Source organism: Numenius arquata, chromosome 7 (genome assembly GCF_964106895.1).
Source record: "Numenius arquata chromosome 7, bNumArq3.hap1.1, whole genome shotgun sequence".
NCBI lineage: Eukaryota > Metazoa > Chordata > Aves > Charadriiformes > Scolopacidae > Numenius > Numenius arquata.
The window spans coordinates 43,911,588-43,935,724 of NC_133582.1; the positions used below are offsets into that span (position 1 = coordinate 43,911,588).

The 24,137-nt window shown below is 39.3% G+C and overlaps 1 protein-coding gene across 1 annotated transcript in view; it reads right to left on the reverse strand.

Annotated features, from left to right (window-relative positions):
• Positions 1–656: 656 nt before the first annotated feature.
• The window catches only part of ANO10 (anoctamin 10), a 122,542-nt gene continuing 99,061 nt past the window's right edge, over positions 657–24,137 (reverse strand). Inside the window, exon 12 of the mRNA XM_074150516.1 lies at positions 657–1,513. Within this exon, the coding sequence (XP_074006617.1) occupies positions 1,478–1,513 (36 nt within the window). The 3' untranslated portion in view covers positions 657–1,477. The remainder of the gene's footprint in view (positions 1,514–24,137) is intronic.

A 24,137-nucleotide genomic window follows, 5' to 3' on the forward strand; every position in this document is an offset into this window, starting at 1 on the left:
TCAGATCAAAGTGGCCAATAAACTGCAAAGCTGGGGAGCTTTCACAGAGAATGTGCTGGTCCCCTCCTCAAAAAAGCTTTGGTTTTGGGATCTCTAAAGTGCTACAGTTCCCTAAGAGATCCCTGCTGGATGCTGTGGCTTCTCCTGAAGGCTGTGGAACAGCAGCAGCCCCTGAGATACCCCTGAAATAGCGGCGGCGTGGGGGATGCACCGTGGGAGAAGCAAGAAGAGAGACAGCAGCTGTAGCACGGCTTTGCTCCTCTTCCCAAGGGATCCGAGTCGTTTCTTACTGGGTCACGCTTGTAGAGTTTGAGAAATGCTAATTTTAAATTCCGGACAGAATATATTATTTTGGCTTAGTTATCTTACTCTGCTGTGGGGGCCCTGTGGCAGAAATCTGCAATGTGCAAAGTGGGCAAATACCTTAATTATTATAACAGCAGAATTCCAGCAAGTCTCACATATAGGTAAGTTACATCTACCAAAGATGAAGGTCACAGAGGGAGAAAATAAACTCTCTCGAGGTCATGGGAGCAAACACTAGATTTTTGGTCCTATTACTGTCAGAAAACAACAAAACATTCGGGAAATTACCTTTTATGAAGGTATTTATGAAATGCAAGAAAGAAAATCAGATATTCACTACATACACGAGTACTAGTACATCAAGTTTAATTGATTTGTTAGTATCCATTCATTTAATCAAAAGACCCATTCATACAATACTGCAGTTGAAGGGCCAGGGAAGTGATACCAAAATGTAAATTAAAAAATAAATACACATCATAAATTACCGATCAGCAATCTGTTTCCTACTGAGTGCTTTTTACCCAGCTTTTCAAAAGATTTTAGCTGGGGCTTATTTAGATAACTAGCACACAGGAGTATATAATGCATACTTTATAATAATTATGTTCAAATATTTCTCAGATCATATAGGGAACAATCACGTATTTCATTATGCAATGTATAAAATATTTAAACTAATTCGCTATGTGCAAACAGTGGCTAATAAGCAGTCTTGGAAAAAATACATGATTTGTAATAAAGAAACATAAGGGGCAATAACCCCAAAGGGACGATACACTGTGAATTAAATAATACTCTATCTTCTTTTTTTTTTTTTCCTTTTACAAAGTTGCAGTTGAAAACTCTAGTCGGCTTCTGGATGCTTGCTCACAGGATCTGCTTTCAATCACTTGGAGCTGGGTGAGCCTGCCAGATTTCAGCCAGACCCAGCATATGCTGGAGTGCTTTATGTGGTGTTACCTTCACCACTCGCGTATAAGAAACAAAGAAAGCAGGAGAAAAATACCTTTTTTTTTTTTTTTTTTTGTAGTGTCAGGCAGAGAATATTTACCGAGCATCATACAAGCAGGTGCCACCTACTGAATAGCTGGTAGAGTGCGCGCTCTGAGCGCTGGGCATCGCCGTAAAGAAATGCGTGGCCACTGCAGCCGCCCTCCTGCCTCCCTGCTCACCCCTCCAGCGACTCCGCCGCGAGCTTCATTTGCTGTGAGAGAGGGGATAAGGAGAAGAGGTACACTGAGCACAGCAGTAGCGTGACAAATGACACAAACCAGCATCCTCTGAAAGCAGGACGCTTCCGAATCCAACTGAATAATCAGACTGCACGAAAAAATTAAGTTTCCTTTTACAAACGACAGTTTTAACGGAAGTATTGCTTTTCCCACCGAAGGACTCAGCAAATGATGATGCAACCTGTGTGTTAATTAATTCTTTTTGTGATGAATAATGCCTTACGCTGCAATTACTGGGCCCAACAGCCACAGGAAAACCCCTGCCCCCTCAGGCTTATGGCCAGGGGGAGCTGCTGGAAGAAGGGCAGGATGAAAAGCCGGGGGAAACTCCTGTTGTAGGCAGGCACATTTTTAAGGTGCTGTTGTGTCTGAACCCCCGCCGGCAACCAGTACCACGCAGCCCTTCACTCACTCCCAGCCCCACAGGGACGGGCAGAAGAGGGAGAAAAAGAAAAAAAACCCCTCATGGGTTGAGATAGAGACAGTTTAATAGAACAGTACGAGAAGAGAAAATAATAATAATGACAATAATAATTATAATAACGGTAAAAGAACATACAAAATAAAGTGATGCAACACAAGTCGCTCTCACCACCCCATGATGGGTTGCCCAGCCCGTCCCAAGCAGTGATTGTGGGTCCCTGCCCCCAGCCAAGCCCCATTTACATCCTGAGCATGACATCTATGGTATGGAATATTCCTTTGGCCAGCTGGGCCTGTCTGTGCTCCCTCTCAGCTTCTACGGGAAGCTGAAAAAGTCCTTGACTTAATATAAGCATTACTTAGCAACAACTAAAGCAGTAGGTGCCATCAGCATTATTCTCATACTAAAGCCAAAACACAGCAGCTACTAGGAAAAAAATTAACTCTATCCCAACTGAAACCAGGACAGGTACATTCTTTATAGATGTAAAATTTGAGTTAACTGTGAAGTCTTCAATACTGTAGAGGTTTTTTATTTTTAGAAAAATCATAAAAGTAATTTAGCCTTAAATATTTAAGTTTTAAAGGGATCTTAAAAGGTCAATGAGCTTCTGACACAAGCTGCCCCCAGTTTCCCACTGCACGAATGTTAAGCTGTAACTGGTATTCAGTATTTTTGTATTGCCCATTTTTTGCTGCTGTTGAATTGAACACAAACATCCTGTGATATAAGAAAGAGGTAGCAGACCACTGTGGTGACGTGTTATTTCCAATCCTGTTGTTAACCATTTTTTTGTTTTCATTATCTTAGGACGTCACCAAAGAAATCTCAATGTAAAACCAGAATAACAATTCCAGGTGTCGAAGATATCTGCTGAGTAAGAGAAACCAGAGCCACTCTTTGAAGCTTCTTGTTAAAGAGGATGTTTCATAATACAGAATTCACAGAGGCAATAAGAGCAGAATTTAAACTGCACCAAAGGCGTCTCTCACGCATCACCTGGGGTTATCAGCTAAGGGTCTCGACACGTCTGAAAGGCTGGAAACCACCTTGATATACTAAGAAATAATTAAAGTGACTTAAGTCCCCAAAGAAGACGACTGCAGGACAACAGTCAAAGGAAGGAGATGAGATGGAGACCAGCCCAAAGGACAAAGAGAGGCACAGCTCTGCTGGAACTGAGAAGGCCATAGCCCGGTGTCCAGCATGACTGCCACCTTCCAGGCAATCTGGGAGAGAAGGAAAGAACAAGGCCGGACATGAAAAAATGTGAGTGATCATACCAAGAAATAATTTATGCAGTTTCCAAGTCCTAAGCAACTGTGCAGTTTCCATATCATCCACCCAGCAGTGGATGGACATGTGCATCTGAGCTAAAGTTCTTTCTATTGTGCTTGTACCTCATTTTACACAAATGGCCCAGTACATACGAGCTACTAGAAAAACAAATACCTAATAATGCGATCAAAAAAAAATCGGAAAAGAGGAAACTTCAAATACAATGGACACTTTCATTCCATTTCTATCCCGTAACATAAAGATGTCAGATTGCTTTAACACAGCACTTTTTCACTTTCCTTTGCTGCTAGCCTGTGCCTGAACCCATTCCAAAACATCACTCTGCATGATAAAAACCCACCTACAATAACTCTTCTCTACCATTTTAATCTGTATTTCCATGCCATCTATAAAGCAAGTAAACTTAGTTCAGGATACAAATATTTACATGCTTCTCCATAGCAACAGTGCAGAAAAAAAGCCATATTTAAAAGCTGGAATACAAATTCCTCTTCCACATCCTGATTAACTTATTTAAATAAATGTCTGTATAAAACAACAGCAGCTTAACTAAAGTGACTTCTACCTCTATTCTTAAAAAGATACAGAAGACAGCAACTTAATTCAGTTCATGATTCATCAAACTTGAACCTAATTCTCTTACTTTAGAATGACTTTCTTAAATTCTGAGCATTGTTGTAATTACACGGGGATTGCTGAGGAATGTAGAAAACTAGAAAGGTATTTTTATTCTCTGATTTCTGCAGGGTTTTCCAAGTTCGGAAAAAACCAAGCACGTGACTATTAATGATGGCAATCGGTCCAAAAATTCTGTACAAGCGGGACTACTGTCATTTAGGTTTGGAGGTCCCCCTAATTTTAACTGAGGTAATCTTATGCTAGTATATTTAAAATATATGACAAACAAACAAATTTCCCAGCTTCTTCAGTGGGCCAGTGAGTAGAAAAACCTCTTAAAATAGCTTCCCATGCTGCCATGGCACACACGGCCTGGGCAAAACCAGTCCAAACGCAGTCACTCACATATTTCAGGAAATGAATTATAAGCAATGTGAGAGCCCCTAGAGCTGCATATTTCATTTCTTCCTTATAATTTCTAATACCAAAACATATTTTGTAGTTCCTGGCAACACCAGGCTCCCCTGAGAGCTATCACTTCGGCCAGCAACATGTGGTGGCACCATTAGACGGTGAAATTCTTTGCCAAGTTCAGGCTGAAGAAATTTTAAATTATCTTTTCTTTTACTGTCAAAGGAAATGTTTCTTTTTACTGGGAAAATATGTCTCTAGGACAACACATGGGAAAGGGAGTGTATTTTATTTCTGATAGTGAGAAAGGGAACCGAGAAGGTACTTTTTTAAGATCACCTTTCCCTGATGGTCCCAACAGGCTCATTGACAACCCTGCGGGACTCAGTTAACTATGCTTCCATCAAAAAGACATTTCTATGTAAGTTTTTAGTAGTATTTTAAAAATATAGGAAAAGAGGTATTAAAAACTGCTCCATCTACATTTCAAACCTACTAGATCCATAATGACAAGGAAAAAGAATGCTCGGTTGAGGGGTATTGAAAGCCTCTGTAAGCTAAGCAGAGGCACAGCTCAGAAACCAGCCGGCTCAATAAACCATTCTTCATTTATTATCAGCCGAGAATTACCAGTGAAAGGTTTATGCTTCTGTTTTGCAAAAGAGGTGGCTGGTGCACCTCCGCGCAACTGCAGTCCTGCTCCCTGAAAGCCGTGCCCGGCTCTGCCCAGCGCTTCGGGTCACGTCTCTCTCCCAACGTCTGGTCCTACCAACCGAGCAGCCCGTCTCACGCGGCACGCAGAGCCACCGCAGCCTACGCACGTAATACATGAGGGAAGGATACGGTTAAACTAACATTAGTTTACTGTAGTGGAGTTTATCCTGAAATCCTACTGTTAGGAATTGCTCTAAATATTTATCTGCTGCAATTCGACAGATTTGCTATTTATTAAGTTTGAATTTCTTTGTAAAGCACACATAATATAATTATTGACAGCACTTTCAGTAGAAATAGCAAAAATTCTTCAATGTGGTTTACAAATAGGCTTTACCAATTAATTAGATTTCACTACATTTCCACATAACATTTTCTGAAAGCACTTTAATGAAACTTTAACAGACACTTACACACCACAAATACAGTTTCAGACCAAGTCTGGAAACCAGGCTACTTCCTTTGTGTCTTCACAACCAGAAACACAGAATTTCATACAGAAAGTATTGACTGTAGCTATCGACGACTGGCAACTCTCCAGTCAGAGAAGTCTGATCTCGTGACTCAGCGCTACGAACAATACTACTTAATACCTGCAAGTAACAGAAACAGCTCCAAACAGGAACTAACGCAAACACACAGCAACGCCACACACCTCGACTAAAGCCAACCCAGGCGAGCTGCTGAGGGATCTACCACTGCTGCGCCGCTTCAGCCCACAGCCCAACTGGAGACCCAGGTCGCTTCTGCGTGGCAGGAGGAGAACCGTGGTCCACCTTCACTTCCAAAGCCCGTGCAGGGAGCCCGCAGAGGAGGGGATGCTTTCCCGTCTCGCTGGGTGCAGCGGGGCTGCTTTCAGCAGGGACGTGGCACACCCCGGCGACAAGCTTGGCTCTGCCCCTGCGGCCGAGAAGCCTTTCGCAAGCCCTATCTTGCAAATCCATCTGTGAACCTTCTTTTTCTGCAGGAGAGGATGACAGAGAGAAGCCGACGCTCCTGCCGTTACCAGTACTCATTCCACACACGCTCATCGTCTAATCAAACACTCCCGACTTTCCTGTGTGGTTTCTACGGGGCGTTTTATCAGGTGGCAAACAGTCTTTGCTTTCCTTGCGCCTGGTTGCCTGCTCAACGTTGATTTCTTGCACTTGCTGAGCTCTGTGTCAAATGCTTGGAACGCTCTTATCTTCCAGTTATGCTCAGTCCTGGTAAGCCAGCCTCTAACTACTCTTCATTTTATCACTGTGTGCGTTAACGCCAACTGACAATTCAACTGCAACCGGAGGAAAACAATTTTAAGAAGTAAAAAGCATTTAAAAGTGAAACTCAATGAAACTAGGAGTTATTGACTCGCTGTTTTGGTCCTTTTCCATGTGCATACTCAACATACACGTATATTTGCATATATGAAAAACAAACATGTAAATAGCCATATAGTTAAATGTAAGAAGACATGGGGACAGATGCTTCTTATCAGCGACTTTACCTTCTCTTTTTCCTGTATTCACTACGCAGAGTGACTCATTAGCAGTTTACTGCGTAAAGAAAGCATAGTGTTACATGGTATCTTTCCCATTTTCTCAAATTAATTATAATTTGAAAAAAATGATGGATATATATAAAAATTATTCTTTCCTAATGGTGTACAGTCACAACAAAGGTACTTTCTTGTGCCGTGAGCTGTTTGCTGACAACTGCAAGAACTGTATCAGCTTCATCTGTAAGTACCAGCCAGTTACAGAAGAGGCAAATTAACACCCACTTCAAAACTCAGTAAAGCCTCTTCCACATCTAATATTTTATTCTGTGTAAAAGTGTAAAAACTTATTTAATGGAAATTTTCTCACGTTGATTATAATGGTGGAAAGTTGTAGTAACTTCGTATCCAGAACCACAAACCTGCCCTCAAGGTTTTCGCGGGTGGTGTTGAACACTCTCTGCAGGGAACGGAGCTTAAGGACTTCAGGTTTGTGGTAACTTTTTTTTAAACCTCATTTCTGACTCTGACCAGTTTTTCAGCAACCTCTTAGTTGCCATAGCTAGAGATGATAACACGCTTGTTTACAGTAGCAATAAACAGATTCCATAAGGGCAATACTCCTGTTTATAAATCCCAGAACTTCTGTGTTATACCACACAGCCACAATATAACACCAAATGCTTGTTTTCAGTAACTCATCCAGTACAACCCTTAAGTCTTCTTGAAAGTTATTGATTTCCAGAATACAGTTCCCCCCCCCTTCTTGAGCAATATGATAAAAGACTTGTAGGAACAATTTCACAACTTCCTTATTTACCGGAGTCAAGACCAATGGCCCTATGATGCTGCAAACCACTGAAAACAACTCTCTATAAAGAAAAGCCATATATGAGCATCAAACAGCCAAAATGCAGATTTTTGATGAGGAGCTGAGAAGAATTTTAAACTGAAGATAAAGAAACAAATGCTGAATTGTGTAGCTCTCATGAGAAGAACTCTAAGCAATTATAATAATTTAACTTTTTGAGGGCTCAAAAGTTACCAAGCACTGCACCTATTATTCTCCTTACTCTAGGCTGCATCTGGAATATTGTGCCTAGTTTTGAGGCCTCCAGTATAAGAAGGATACTGATCACCTTCACCAAGTCTAGCTATGGGACACAAGATGGGCAGGGAGCTGATGCACATGCCCTCTGAGAAAGGCTCAGACAATATCTACAAGGAGTTAGCAAGAAGATGGAGCCAAGCTCTTTACTGAGGTCCACAGCCAGAGAACGAGAAACGAAGTGGTCATAAAGAAATAAGAGTGTCATCCTCCCCCTCCCCAGAAAAATTCCCTACACGGATAACTAAGGACTGCAGCAGGGATCCAGGGAGGTTTTGCATTCTCTGTCCTTGGGGGTTTTCAAGACCCAACTGGAAAAATCCCCACGCAATCCAGTCTGAATTTTGGTGTTGACCCCTCTTTGAGCAGGGGGTTGGACTAGAGAGAGACCATCTGAAGTCCCTTCCAGATTGAGAGATTTCTATTGTTGTTCCTGCAGGAATTGTGCCAGAGAAGTTTGCCTGGACTCTACAAATCTCGAGTGGGAACCTGCTACAACAAATAGCAGGTAAAAGCAAACAGCAAAAAAAAAAATAAGCCTCTTCTTTCTTTTCTTGTATGCCTAATTCATGACAGAATACCACGTACAAAAATTTAGTGTTAATGAAACAGTAAGTTTGCAAAATTAGTAAGTGCAGAGTCAGGAAAACTTGCAGAATCACATAATACGTGCCTTGGAGTATCGTGCCTGATTAATAGCGCTGGGAGTCACAGCAGACAAAGCAACCCCATTTGTAGTAGATTTTTTTTCTGATATACTTCATATTGTCTCCGATTTAAATTGCAAAGTATTAATTAATACTCATTACAATATTCTTACTGTATTAGTCACCCTTTGCTGAACCTTATTTTAGCTCAGTAGACAGTACAAAAACGTGGAAATAATAGCAGAAGCCACATCAGATAGCATCATAGTATTTGCTTCAAAAGCATAGGTTGCATATTCTGACCCTCGGAACATTTATTTTTTATCTTATTTCAGTTCATGCTTCTAAAAATTTACTTCTTTCACCGTAACTAATTAGAAAGTCGCAAAGTGAAAGATACATATACAACGGATAGGTCTGAACGCCTAACGAGGAGCGTGTGCTCTGACCGCGCTCACAGGATGCCCGACCGGCCGCAGCACGTGCTCTCTCCCCTTTAGCTCGTGCAATTACCTCTCCGCCGATAACCAGCCAGTCAATAGATTCTGGAGTCAGAAACTATTGACTGGTTATTATGAAAGCAACGGCGCAAAAATATCCAAAGTGAGGTGACCTTGATGGCAGCTCGGAAGGGAGGGGAGGACTGCGCAGTCCAGACCCGGTGCCTGCCAGTCACACATCCCTTTCCCGTTTTGTCGCCTGGGTCAAACAGATTTCACTACAGTTCGAGGGTGCAGCTTGTCCCTGGGTTAACGGCACGTCAACAACGTCCTAATGATTTCAGGGCGAGCTATTTATTTTCTCAGGAGTTTTGGATGATGGTAGTTACCAGTTTGCAGTTGCTGGTTGCGATCAAGAGAAAATGGGTAAAACAAACCATTCCTCCTCTCTGAAGTTTAACAAGCTTATAGGCTAAGCAGGATGCCCCTGAGCAGGCAGTTATCCTTTGGAAGAGAAACACCCAGCACTTTGAGAGTTTAACTAGGCCTCTGGACACGAATCCCTAATTTATCGATAGGAACATGCCTGACACCAAAGTGTAACTGCAGAGACGGCCGAGTCAGCCTTATACCACCTGTAACAGCAGCAACAGCCCGGCTGAGAACCGGGCTGCTCAGTACACACTGATTTACTGCGTAGGCTCACGTGCTTTGCGCTCACCCTGCCTCATGGTTCAGGAGGCAAAGAATCAGTTTTACTGCTGGGAAACAGCAAAAACCATCACCTGAGAAAGGGTCGAGGGAGCGGAAGGTGGTCCGTGGTCGCGCCGCGGGACAGCCCTTCCTCCGCACACGTCTGCTGGAAGGGTGAAGGGCTCAGGCCGTGCCAGAAACACACAGCTCACTACAGCTTCTGAGAGAGTATACGTTTCGGTCTAACACTTTCAAGATGAGCAAAGCTACGTGAGCTCTGCGCTTCCATTTTTTCCAACTTCAAGGCTGGAAGGGACCCGCTGGGTTATGGAGACAAGCCTCCCTCGAGCGCACAGTAGAGGTTTAGCCCCGAGGAGACCACACAACGTCTACTCCAGCACTACACAGGCCAAAACCCACACATTTTTTTTTGCCAACAGCCTTTAACAAATTCTGTTGTACAAAAGGCAAAAGACTATTTTAAACTATTTAATGCCACAAAAAGAACGGAGGAAAAATCAAAGACCACGAGCACGTCTCCCTGTAATCCATGCAACAGCAGGGAATAGACCACGTGGAAAGCCGAGATGGTCTCTCAAAATGAGCTATGCCCAACCCTCAGAAGAAGACAAAAAAAAATACACTGTAATCCCATTACTTTCTGACCACAGATCTGCCCACCACGGGAACCCAGGCACGCAAAGCCCAGCACCCAAAGCACTAGCGCCCTGTCCGCCCTCTGCTCTGCCAGTGGACAGGGCTGCTAGCCACAGCCCAAGCCCAGATGGCGTGAATCATAGCCTGGGCCCACAATTCTTTCCAAATTTGTTAATTTGTGGATCCATACAGAGCCCTACTCAGTTTCCAAAAATTAGTAACAACCACAAAAAAAGTGTACTCCTCTACGCAGGGAATTAATTAGGTAATTGATGTTTCACTGTAGATAGGAAACTAAGAACTCAACTTCAGGCACTATTTTTGGAAATTTCTGTCTGTGATAGAGATCTGATATCAAAAGCAGATACACATGGAGGGTGCATGGCTGTTCTCTGTCCTGCTACCACACACCAGCCACACTCCTGCGAGTACAAAATTTCAGGCAAGAATCTTCAGCCTGACGAATATATCAGGTGATACTAGAGAAATCAAACAGATGAACACTGTCAGTAGAAAATAATAAAATATACTTGAAGTATAAACCACATATTTAGAAATGAGTCTTCCACACTAAGTGCTGGGCAGACACATAGCAAAAGCAACCACTCTTTTGAAAGAGTTTTTTCTAAGAAGGAATTTGCCTCTCCATTTATCTGCCGTATCAGCATGAAAATGAGTTTCATTCTGAAGTTACTATTACCACAGTATTCCAAAAATAACATTTTACTGCAGTAAAGCAGGAAAAACTATTCAATGTTTAAATTACTTGTTGAAGAAGAACTATTCTCAATTCTACTCAAGAGTTTTAATAGCAAGGAATCCAAGACCAGCAACAGAAGGGATCCTCCAAGTCATCTTACTTGCTTTCCTCCCCTGTAGAGGTTCTCTTGCCCCAAATACTTGTCCTTGTAAGATAATTTCCAGTAAGGTTTTCATTCTTGTCTTCCTCTGCAAACACAAGCTTTCTTCTACTTCCTGGGGGGGGCTCTGCATTTACTTGCTATTGCCTATTCACAGCCCAGTGAAAAATAATCAACAAAATGCTGGTAACCAATTGCTAGTTACAGTAACTTTATAAATATTCTGAATAAATCAGTCTTACCAATTTCAAAGCATATCAAGGGTCCCTTTGCAGATACTTTCAGAATGGCAATGGCACAACTGACAGAACTCTCTGTTCCACCAAAGACACCCGTGACAAGGCAAATTCCCCTTCTGCCAAGCACCCTGCTCCTTGGGAAGACTACGTGCACATGGAAAGAGGCAACTTGTTTTCCCTTAGTTAACCACTGGGCTAAGCATAAGTATTGATCAGTTACAGGTATTGATTTGCTTTTGAAAATATATTTAAGTGGTTCTCTATCTGATCACATAAAGTTACATATCTATTCGGATAAAGTCAATTACTCAAATTAGGATGGATTTATGGTTTGATCTGGCTCAGAAAGTTCATGAATGAAGCACAGGCAGAGGATGGGAAATACATGTTAACTCTGCTCTTCACTCTGTCCTGGGTATCTATTTATTGCCACTTTGGGGCCTGGGCTAGAGAAACCCTTGATCTCTCAACACTTACACAGATGCACACAAAGGACACATACAGCTTATTCAACTTGCTATTTTCATTTAAGATGCACAACTAGATACAAAGCACTACTCTTAGAGCACTAAAAAATACTGTCTAATAAGCGTGTAGGAGAGTCAGAATAAACTTTGAATTAGCTTGCACAGATATTTTGAAAATGAGTAAAAGGTTGGTTTGGTAGTTTATAACTGTGCGTTTCTTCAAAATGAGTAAAGCTGTAACAGCTGACATAGTCCTAAATTATAGGTGTAACAGTATTTATAAATGACTGCTATGCCTGTAGTAATTTTAAACAACCTAGCAAAGGGTAAAGGTCTGGTTTCTTTGAAGGCAATGGCCAAGTTCTCGTTTACTTCACTGAAGCCAGAATTTCCCTTTATGTGTTTCCTAGGTTATGAGTGAACAAAACGCTTTTCCTTTTTTCCAACAAATTAGTGGGAAGAAAATCTCTGCTACAGGTGGCTTACCATGTTTGTTCAGAAGTGATGTAGTGCTCGATTGGTAAAGCTCCTGTCCGTCTGTCTGCTTTTTCACTAGAAAAGCAAATTTCTCCTGTGTTACACCAGTGAGCTGCTCTATCATCAGTACTGTCACGCCCTCAGCGCTCTTCCTCCCTAGCCCCCTTTTCAGAGCTATCTCCATTGCTGTCAGAGACCCTAACAAAATTTTGTTGTTTTCTGCGTCTAATACTACTGGCAATTTCTTTGCAAAGCTTTATGAAATTATTTTGCAATAAAGCGCAAGCTATGGAAAATTAAAACTATATAATAGCTACTGTTTTCAGGCTGAAGAGATTTGAAATTTTAAGCAGCTTTGTAACATGAAGACAAACAATGATCTGTAGATATGCTGAATATTAGCACGTACTCTTCTTTCTGAGATCTGCTTTAGTGCCTTGGAGTACCCTACACTATATAAATGGGCAACTACAGAAAAGGATTTTAGGATGAGGTTTAGATTGGAAAAATTGTAGGACTGATTTCTAACTACTTAATGTTGTTATTCTCAAACCTTGCCAACCCTATAATCCCAGTTTCTTTCTGTTAACTTAAATTTTGTAAAAAATAATACATAAAGGCATAACCAGATTACCTGTACTACATAAAATACACGTAAATATGTAATCATTGCTTTTAATAACATTGTAAATTTTAGGTTTAGATCTTCATATTAAAACTGTTACCTTCTAAACAAAACTTGAATAATTGCTAAAAAGGGTAAGCGTAATTTCAACATGAACTTTGTGTTTATACAGCTTTTCCATGCACAGAATAAATCAGTTTTCATACACTTGGATAACACTCCCCCTGTTTTTCCCCCTACTTTTTCATTTTTGTGAAGTATTGTTACTTTCTTTAATAAAGCATTTTACTCCTTTTTCTATTTATTCCTTGCTGATTCCCCGTCCTATTTTCTACTGTCTTCATTGCACCCTCTTCCTTAGATTTTTACTTCCAGTTTCTTTTAAACTTAGAAATGGCACCCTTCTGCATCTAAATTCACTGGCTGGTAAAGGTCAAACTTGCTGGCAGAAAAAATGCCAAGAGGACTGGCCCTGGAGGCTGGCAGCTCCCGGGTGGGAAGGGAGCCACACTCCTCCTCCCACTCCATCCTCCTGCTCCGCTTCCCAGGAGCGGTGGGAAGGAGAGGAAGAGCAGAGCACTGCCAGCACAGCCCGGCTTCGCTCCTCTGCTCAGAGGGGCCGGATAAAGCCTGGCAACCAACTGAAGTCTCGAAATAAATGGGTTGAACAGATATACGCTGCTTCAGTCCAGCCTCTGTTCCAGACTGACCTTCTTCTTTTGCTTCAATGGAAATTAGAGCTAATGGTGCCAGCTTCAGCACGCACCGAGGGATTAACTATTGTGATTCATGTTAAATTGCCACGCTAATTTAATTCTATCAGACCTCAAGGCTTTGCTTTGAAATGTTTCTTATACATGGCAAAGTGCTTTTACTGGGTACCCTGGGTTACCAGCTCCATCACATTCCTATTTCTCCATTTTAACCTATCACAACAATAAATATATTATCTAGCATGCAACCACAAGTACCTAAAATAATTTCTCTTCAACACATTAGTTGCAGCACATTAAAACTCTGTTCTATTGCTATAGAAACACCATACAACATTACCATTTGTCAGAAAACAGTCGCTGTCTTATAAATTTTATAGTAAGACCTTTATAAAATAAATTGTTACATCTGTCAAACAAACCAAATTTTAAGAAACATGCCAGTAAGTGCTGTCAAAGGACTCTAAATAAATGTTTAAGACATCATATGATTTCGCATCAGTGAAGTGAGTTAATATTATCCAGTGAGTCACCTAGTTAATTCACTGTAAATTTATGTGATGGTATAAGATGGAAGGTGAACACACATTTCCACAGATCCTCCAGGGCAAACCAAACACGCAAGCTGGGACAGGACAAATAATTACAAAATATTAACAAGCTGCAGAAATCCACTTTCTGCACTTTGAGCTTGATAATATGTCATTGCTCACATGCTCGTGTTTCCTTTTTGGCACTGGAAACAATCAGAAAGCAAAGAGTGAAAATTCCATGTACCATTAGAGGACCAATATAACTGCAAAACCCATGGCAGTCAGTTACATCCTTTCCTAAAATAGTAATAATTTACAACCGTAGCGAAAGATTTCTTCAATAATCTAAAGCAAACGACTCCCATACTAAAAAAAAAAAAAAAAAAAAAAAAGGAAAGCATAATTTTCCATATTAATAGGAAATAACAGCAATTAATAATGGTGTAAAGAAATATATCAAAGGAAGAGAGTATGCCCAGTGAAAAGGAATGGAATTTCGTCTGTGGTTCACAATGAGTCAGTGTCAGAGTGCATTTACAAAAGGAACTCAACAGCATCCACACACACAGATTCTCATTCTCTCTCTCTGTACCTGTACACTGCCTCTATACATATATAAAAATATAAAGAAAATGCATACATACACACACAGAAGTACAAATAAAGAAGATTTTAACAATGCTAGTTTCAGGGAAACGAGCAGTGTCAGTATAATGCTTGTATTTAAAGGGGCATTATGAACAATATTAATGGGAGGCTGCTAGGTTTGGTTACCATGAGTTGGTTTTTTTCTTTTTGTTGAGAATTCTCCTCCCAGTGCCTTCCTCATTTGTAACCTGTGAAATCTGGAAATTGGCCAATCCTGCTACCATAATGTTATGGGGAATTCACCCCTCAGATCAGCAAAGGAGTTCTTCAGCAGAGAGTATACCCTAAAGACTAATTAGCATTAAGCATCGATTTAAAATATGTATTATATATCTTACTCTATATTACTATTAATCTCATATATAAATAACCTTCAAATAATTATATTTGAATTTTGCAATCTTATTAACTTTTGATCAAAGACACGTATCCCATTGAAACTGCCATCTGCTGAACTTGCTTCTTGACTTTGATCTTTCTGTGACATGGGAATAATCACAAATAATATTGGGAAAAAAATATATAAATAACACCTTAACACATTTTTCTCTCTTATGGAATCTGCAGGGGTTTGACTAAAAAGCAGAAAATAAGTCTTTGTCCTGTGTTAGTGAATAAGGGGATCTCTTTTCTGGATTTCTGCTGATCAGTGAAAGTAAAATACAACTCAGAATTACTAAGACGCGTATAAATGCTCTTGTATTAGATGTTTATGCAACAAACTGGAACCTCCACAGCGGCGTTAAAAATAATCTTGTTTTTGAAGCAGATATGAAAATTTTTCTGATTAATGAGATGAGCTTAATACTAATTGGTACAGAAAGTAAGCAACTGCTCCCATTAATAGTTACTCCAAAGTTCTAACTGTGTTCACTACACCTTCATACATTTCTCATGGAAAAAACAAGACTGATCACTCCCAGAGAAGTAACTGGATGAACTAATTAATAGTTTGGTCTGATAATTTCAACACCACCAAGTTAAAAACTAGTAAGGGAAAGTCTGGGTGTGTCCCACCTGCAGAAGAAAGATGTCTTCTTACCACATGTGAACCTGATTTACTCACATAAGAGTTTCTCAACTTGGCAGACCAGCTGAATCCTGGGTTTGCTCAACAGTACTTCCATCAACCCAAACCCATCTGTCTTTCATTTGCATTAAGATTTTACTTCACCACTAGTTACTAAACGTACCAGTTACCAAAGAACAGACATTTCCATCTCACCAAAGATGACCAAGCCTTTTTCAAGAGACAGACTGATAAATTTGATACCATCTCTCAAGTCACAAACAGGAAGTACCAAGAGTCACAAGAAACTTATCTATGTAGCAAATATGCTACTCGTATATACATATATGAGTACTCCCACCTTTTGAAAAAATCCATCAGCTTAAGAAGATGCTGATAAGAAACCCCACCCTTTCAGGGAAACAGACTTCCATAGTTTTTCAATTTATTTCAAACTATTCAAGCAAAGAGGGCAACAACACAGAGCTTCTCTTCATCAAATATCCAGCAATCCCTGTTTTGTTTCAGGCAGCCCTGCTCTTCCAAGAGCAGGTAAAACTGCCCTTAAACACTTAGAGCTGTGTTGCTGCCTAAGCTTTTTCAACTCTTCTTTTTTTCTTCCTAGGTAACCGAAAGCAGTTCACATGCAGAATTGCACAAAGCTTTAGGAACCTGCATGGCCAAGCATATGGTGACCTGTATATGTAGCACAGACATCCCAAAAGACCTCCGGGGCAGGAACTTGACACTTGTGAGGTTTTATGCAGAAGTCATAATGTGTGTAAGCTCTCTAAGTGCTACAACTATATAAACACTGCAATATAAATAGTTACCTACCACACACAGTTCTTTTGTCTCAGTGTCTGAATCTTAGAAACCAAAGTACCATCTCCTACATGAGAATTACCAAAATAGTTATGAAAACTTTTAAAATCCTGCAACTTTTTCCTGTTTCTTTCCTATTAAAAAAAAGCTATGGAGTCAGCATGCACACACGTCTGCTAAACCTGCAAAATACTTACTTTGCACTGAAATTTAAACTCCTCCCCACACATCTTTGAAGGAACAGTGATTGAAGGAACTATGATATATCGTTTTATACGAGCTGACATCTTAAAAAGCATACTTTGGTATGCAGAGCCTAACGGTGCCGTTGAAACCTCCTGACAGCCTGCTTCTCAGAAGCAAAAAGACATTATCTCACCAACAGACCTGCTCTAAACAGTGTTCTCTTTTGGATATGAGCTACCTATCACTGCATGCCGCGTTACCTGTAGTTCCTATAACTGCACATCAGAGAGAACCAACGCTGAGAGTACATACAGGAAAAGTTACTCTTTTGTTTAAGCATACAGCTAGTTATATAATGGTAGATGCTTTACACGTACATAAATCAATTTGGTTTTTTATGAAAATTCCCTCCATATTGGAGACTTCAGTCTCTTGTTAAATAAAGAAAGAGCATCAACATAATACTGCTTCTGTAACACAGCAATACCAAGTCTGATACATACGCAGTGATGTATATATGCCTGTCTATGGAAAGCTACAGTATATCCCCCATGATTTCAAAAAGTTCATAGCTGAATATTACATTGAGCTGACAAAAATATGTATTTGAGATACTTAAGTTTAATACTTGTTTCAGGAAGAGATAGTTAAGGGAACTCCACTGTTGTCTACTTTGTGTATTACCTCAGAACGCATTTTAGTACTTTATATAAATATTTTAAAAAATGGTTCTTTTCAGCTTGGCAAATTTTACAGAATAGCATGTAATGAATTAACTACACACTTGGCAATAAGAATCTAAAATACTCCCCATGCAAACTGAAAAGGATGCTGCATACTAATTAAAGACTGACATGCTCTTTGACCCTAACCATCTTTTTTTGAACACAAAACCTCTCAAATTTCCCAAATGTCAAGTCTTGCTGCTTCTCCATAGAAGCGTATGAGACTTCAAATGCAGCAGAAATGCTGTGTTTACAATGCACCACAGGAGAATGAGAGAAAGAACCAGCAATGCTCCTATGTTGACTGTTGCAGAAATTCAGGTTTAAATAAAAATAAAAGTAAAAATCCTTGATGAACTGAACACATCAGAGCTCATTTGCTCTAGTTAACATGCTCCCTATTTTGCTTACATATTGAAAAACTCCTCATCTTAGTGTTAGTAACCTTCTTATATTAATTTTTCTTTGTTTCGTCACTTCACAGTTCAATCATTTCATAGTTCAGCTGTTGTTTCAATGACATGATCTGTAACACATTTGCTGGCAGTCTGAACTACATGTAGGTTCTGCCCAGAATGACATTTTCCTCAGTCTTGTGCTAGAAACAAATCTGATTTAAAGAGGAAATGCAATGGTAGTGAATGTATTTTATACACCCTTTTAAGTGCTTTATGATCTACCATCCTACTCAGAGTTTCTCAATTCTCTACATAGTCTACCTTCCCTTCAGGTTTGTTCTTAATATTTTCACCTTTTGTACACACACCAAATGTCCCCTTTCAGGAGGACTAACACATGCTATCCTTCAGCAGTTTCACACTGTGAATGCATATTCATAATGAAGTAAAACACGAATACTTTTTTGCTTATCCAGTATCCGAAGAGTTTATATATGCCCTGTCCCCTCACACTAGACTAAAAAGGACTTGGAAGTAGGTAAATGGTAAATTTGCATACCAACAAAACACTTCTGACAACTCCAATTATTAATGGGTAGCTTCCTTTTCTCCCTTCAATGCCTGTCCATACGATCACTCACATTGTCACTGATTCAAAGCAGTATCCTCCCACATATTCACAGTTGATTAGGAGATAGATTTGAGAGTCATTCATCTGCAGGGCTAACACAGGAGCGCCAAGAACAGCTTTGCTTCTGGGTGTCTCTGAAAGGCAAGAGTTTGGGAATACAGTACCAAACAAGGGGGTCACACTTTTCAGATGTCAGGCCCACAGAATTTTCTGCGAGGTTAACACTGTAATTTGAACACTAATGTGTGTACCTGGGTAACTGCAGGCAAGTACCTCATTGCAAACTCTGATGACTTGTTATCCAGTTAGTTACCCTAGTGACAGGCTTAAACTGAGTATAATTATCTCAAGTAACCAAAACATCACAATTATATAAAAATCTCAAGCTCAAGTGTTCAAAACACATGTGCGTCTCCATTGTAATAGGCATCTGGACAAGCAAGCAATAAGTAAAACCCCACATCTTGAACTGATAGGATGCATTACTAAAAATAATTATCAAATAATTCTTCTTTACAGCTCAAGCTAGTCTCTGAATTTCAGTGGTGGCTAACAACTGTGTCCTAAAATCTGCAGTTTTCACAGTGACAGTATGTTTCTTCAAAATCACCTGAATCAGATGTCTAAAGGGCAGGGGCTATGGAGGCAGGGACCACCGAGTACCTTTCCAGCTACCAGCCAATTTCAACAGGAGTCATCAATTCGCAGAGGTCTCAAGGATACTCAGTGCATCTTCAAGTCTCAATTCCTTCTACCATCAAGCAAGCGGCTGGCAGGTGTTTAATCAGGATGTGCACACAGCTGAATATAGGGTCAGGAGAGACAGAACATAAATCCTGAGGAAATCAGGCTTCATTAGTTCTGCTACTCAAAAGCAGATGGAGAACACGCAAATGGAAAAGTTTATTGTGTAAGAAATCAGTCCAATCTCCTTCATGGTATCTGCCCCCGTACAGACCTGAGAAAAGTATTTTCGTTGCCTTCCCTGCTTACGACCTGTGTTTATCGGAGAGTTCTGCCATTTTCACTAGTCTCTCAGCATACAGCTACTGAATTTTCTGATTTCTTTTTATTTTCATCTAGAAAAGACTGCAAGACTCTACATGCAAAATACTTTTTCACCTTTTCTTGTCTCTAAAGGGAAGTTATTGTTCTATTTGAGAGCGCAAGCAGGTAAAGACATTTTAGAACATTTTTCAAAGAATAAAATTAATGTGAGTGTATGACAGAAGGAAACTGTCAACAACAACAAAAATCAGAGTAACTACAGCTTACTGCTTTGATAAACTTGAAAACACTCACAGTTTATAGAAATTTAGCTCTCCATGGAGCCAGGAGAATAATATCTGCCATGGCAACCAAACAGAGCAGTCTTCTGGCACTTTCTGAATGAGCATTTAGGAGGAGATTAATTCAATACTCCGAATGATGAAAGGGCTCTTGAGATCCATAACTGTCTCCCACAAATTACCCTTATTGTACAACTGGATGTTTAGAACAGATTGCACATTATCTATATTGAACTAGAGCTTTCACAGCAAATTTATACGAAACAGATTAAGCCCACATGATGTGTTACACTATTTTCACCCACTCCTTTCAGGGCATTTACAAAAATGGGTACTTTATTAAATGGATCATTGCAGTTTTGCAGGATTTATTTTTAAGCTTATTTATATTTGGAAGCTACTGCAAGCCTTTCTACTACACAACTTTGAAATTCTGAAACATGTAAAAGCATAAAAACGCTACAAGAAAACACAATATAGTATATAAACAGACTGCAGAATGACTGCCGCATAATTGAGCATTATAATCTTTTTTATGCATTTCATGCTATTTTGAATTTACAGTTAATTCAAGTGATGACATACCTCAATAAATAATTTTGCATCTTCCTACTTACATGTATCAAACCACTTTTTTCCTCAAATGCAGCACCTGATGAGCACCACACAGCTCAATGAAGACAAGTGTCTTTTAGAAAACGTTTTAGGAGAGCATATTAAGCATTTAGCTGCTTCATCAGAATCTAAATTACAATGGAATCTTGCCTCCCATGATAAAAGTAATTTAGTATTTTGTTTACTGATTTCCTTATATTGCAAACAATCTTACTGAACATCATACAAAACAGAAGAAATTTGTAATAAAACAAGATTTATACTGTAACCGCATTTACAAACAACTGCAGCATAAAAGAGCTAGTCCCCTCATTTTGGGAAAGCAGAAACCCATGTTGTCTCTTCTGAGACCGCTGCAAGGTCTCCTCTGCCGTCCAGCAACCTTCAAGACACAGTACTTAATACACAGTGCTGTATTAAGTGAATAGCTTTCCAGTTGTTTGCAGTTATGAGTAACACCGGGTTTGCACAGCTTGTTGTGGAGGGTGCAAACCTACAAATTAGTCTTAGCCAGTCTGATAAAAGTTACTGGAGGTTAAAGACTATAAATAGCCTTGATTCGGTTTTGTATTTGGCAACTGAAATGAATGAAAGGTGAACTTTTGAAAAATTTCTAAAGGCAATACATAATTTGTAGTGATAGACAGTGGAAATTAGACGCTTAATCCACCACCATTTCTGAAAATCCCACTTTCAGCTTTTGATTACATTATCATACATTATTTCTGCAAAATCCCTACCTTCTTCACAACTCAGAATACATTAAGCAGGCAATAGAGAAACAAAAAGTAGTGAGTGTAATTACAATTTTGAAGATTCAAGACTTAAGTAGAACTACTATTTATTTGCAAATGAGACAATTCTGCATTTACAATGCTTAAGTATAGATTGGGCTCTATACTGTGTATGGAGGAACTGTATATCCTGAATAATAAAGAGCATGTAAATGAAGGAACAGTGGTTAGGTTCTAAACAGAGAAGAAAGTATTCACCTTGCCACTAGACACGGAAAATAAAAATAAATTTACTTAAAGCAATGTCACTCACTGAACGTCGTCTACATTATCGCAGACTGAGTTAGGAATATTGGGGGGAATAAAAACCGAAAACCTTGAATAATGATACAGAGCAAAAGGAGCAGAAATATGGTTTGGCAAGTTCCCTTCAATTTACTACTTCTTACTTCAGTCCCACTTTACAATCATTATATCATGAACAAATCTTCAGTCCCCACTCTGGTATTTATAATTAATGCTGTTTAAGTTTTAGAGGGTCTTTCAAAGCATTAGGGATTTTAAGCATCAAACATCACCAAAAAAACCCAACTCTGGGCTAGATCTCTTGAGAGTAGGAGGCTCTCAAATCTAATGGAGTTAGGCTGATTATTCCAGTTGAAGACTTTTGTGCTTCTTGACTCTTGTAAAAAGTAATGAAGTGAAACAGATTTGTACATTTCACCATTTAGACTCAACAGGAAAGCTACATGGGTTTTAATACCTGTATTTTAGAAAACAATGGAGGCTTTCAAAACCATTACAATGATAGCTCTCAGAGAAGTATATCTGCTGATTAATAAACCTCCAAAACAAACAAATCTTTTCTATGTAAAGAGAATTAAATAGCTTACAATTTCAAGTTAGTATATTTCCATGAAATTAGAAACTGTAATTTGAGAATTCTGTCTCCAAGGATTTGCAGAAGTACTTACATTATTCAGTAAATTGCTTCTCCCCAATAGAACTGCCTCAGGGTCGTTATTTCCAAATCTACTCTTCACAAAGAAGCTAGACAGATCTCTAAACTGTGTTAAGAATTTTAATCTGCATATTCATGAAATAAAATGTGTAACTGGAGAGCAAAGAACCGTTCTCAAATGTGAAACCTGTCCCAACACCAAATTCCTCTGTCTCCATATCAGTTGAATCTGTTCTGAGTCTTTATTATGCCTGCACTCATTCTTCCTCCTCTTCCATTAAAAAAATCAACCACCACAAACGTCAATGTTAAAATAATCTTTCTAATTTGTCCCTTTGATTTTATTATCATTCTCTTTCGCTTACTGTTCTTTTGCATGCAACTAACTTATTCTGACTTTCAGAAGTTTTATAATCTCTATAATCTCATCCGCTTGCTCCACGCTGACATGGAGAGCTAACTCCTTAGTGCTCTGCCAAAGAGATACGGTCATTGTTGCCTTGCTAGCACGCTTCTCCCTCAAAAATAATAATTTATTTTTCTTTCATGTTGCTACACAGGTATGGAAAAGCTCTCCAGGAGCATCCGTAAAAAAAATATCCTGAAAAAATAATTTTTGATGTATAAAGAGCAATTCATAAAACCATGATCGGGCACTGGTGAGTCATCATGATCATGTCTTCCTGGGGGGCTAAAGAGCTCTTCACTAGATCTGTGATTAGATCTGCCAAAATACCTGATTATTTTTTTACCACATCCTCCAGAGCCTAATTTCTGCTATCATTCTAATATTGTAGTTTAATGTAACACAAAGTATTAGATAATATTAGCTATAGATATCACCACTTTTCTCCTAAAATAGTCACAGTGAGAAACTGGAAATGCAATGTGAATTGTACCATATTTAGAATATGGTGTTGGGGAGGGAATATATTTCGTAGGAGTGAGTTCTTCTCATGACTGAGTAAAGATATATTGGGAGCTGTACTCCACATTATGAAAATTTCATAGTTCCAGATATTCTGAATGAATGTAAAATTTAAATTTAGTAAGATGTTCTCTGAAGCCAACCTTGTTATTTAAGCACCTTTCCTGTCCCGAGGAAGACAGCTGATTGTTGCCTTGGAAACAAAGACTGCTCTCTAGCGTGTTCATTTCCAGGGATTCGGTCAATTTGAAGGCAAATTTCCAATTGCTAATTTTATACCTGCCGCAGGTGCAAAAGTTCTTTAAGATCAGAACAGAAACTTTGCAATACTGTTCTTTGACAATACTGTATCTCTTTTTCTTTTCTTTCTTTTTTTTTTTTTCCTCACTGCCCTTGGTGAACTCCAGCATTCTTGTGTAATACTCTGCAGGAAAATCAATTGTATACTTTCCCTCTGTGTAAGAGGGTGATTATAACGGTGGAAACAAACCTAAAAGTGAGAATGGAAAGACCTTTAGGCATAAACAAAAAAACAAGTGAATACAAATAATTTTGGTCCTTGTGTTTTTCAAACTGATCCAAGATATTTATAAAAAAATAAACAGGATCACAAGCTCTATTTTTAGGCATAGATTTTTTTTTAATATGTCTGTGTTTAGATAAAGTATTCGTAAAAATGAGGACTACCACTTAAAGAGACATTCCATTCATCCATTTTGGTCGAGCCATATTGTTTAAATAAACCTTAATAAAAGACACAAGTAGACACTACCACACACCATCCTTGATAGGGACGACATTCACATTTTCTGAAGCTCAGATTCAGCCTTGTGTTAATGGACCCCATTATTCACCCTCAAGTAAATTATGACATATCTAATTTTGTCCCTTACTTGGTCAAAATGGAAAGACTTTCATTTTCAAGCAGGATTTGTATTATGGACCAAGTTCCTAGCTGGTGTCTATCCATAAAGATATTCATGCTCTGCCCTAAGGGAAACTTGTCCCAAGATGCTCCATGTACAGTTAACAGAGAGGGGTAGGTTCCTTCATAGATTGCTCATAACTCAAAGATAGGCTCTAGTTCTGGATTATCTTCTAGAGGAACCTCTTTTTCTGCTTTCTTCAAGGAGCAGGGGTGAACAGTGAATTCCCCCAATACGTTGATATAATATTCAGTACAGATACCACTTGCAATTACACTAGCTGTGACAACAAATTGCTAGTGCTATACAAATACTTCCA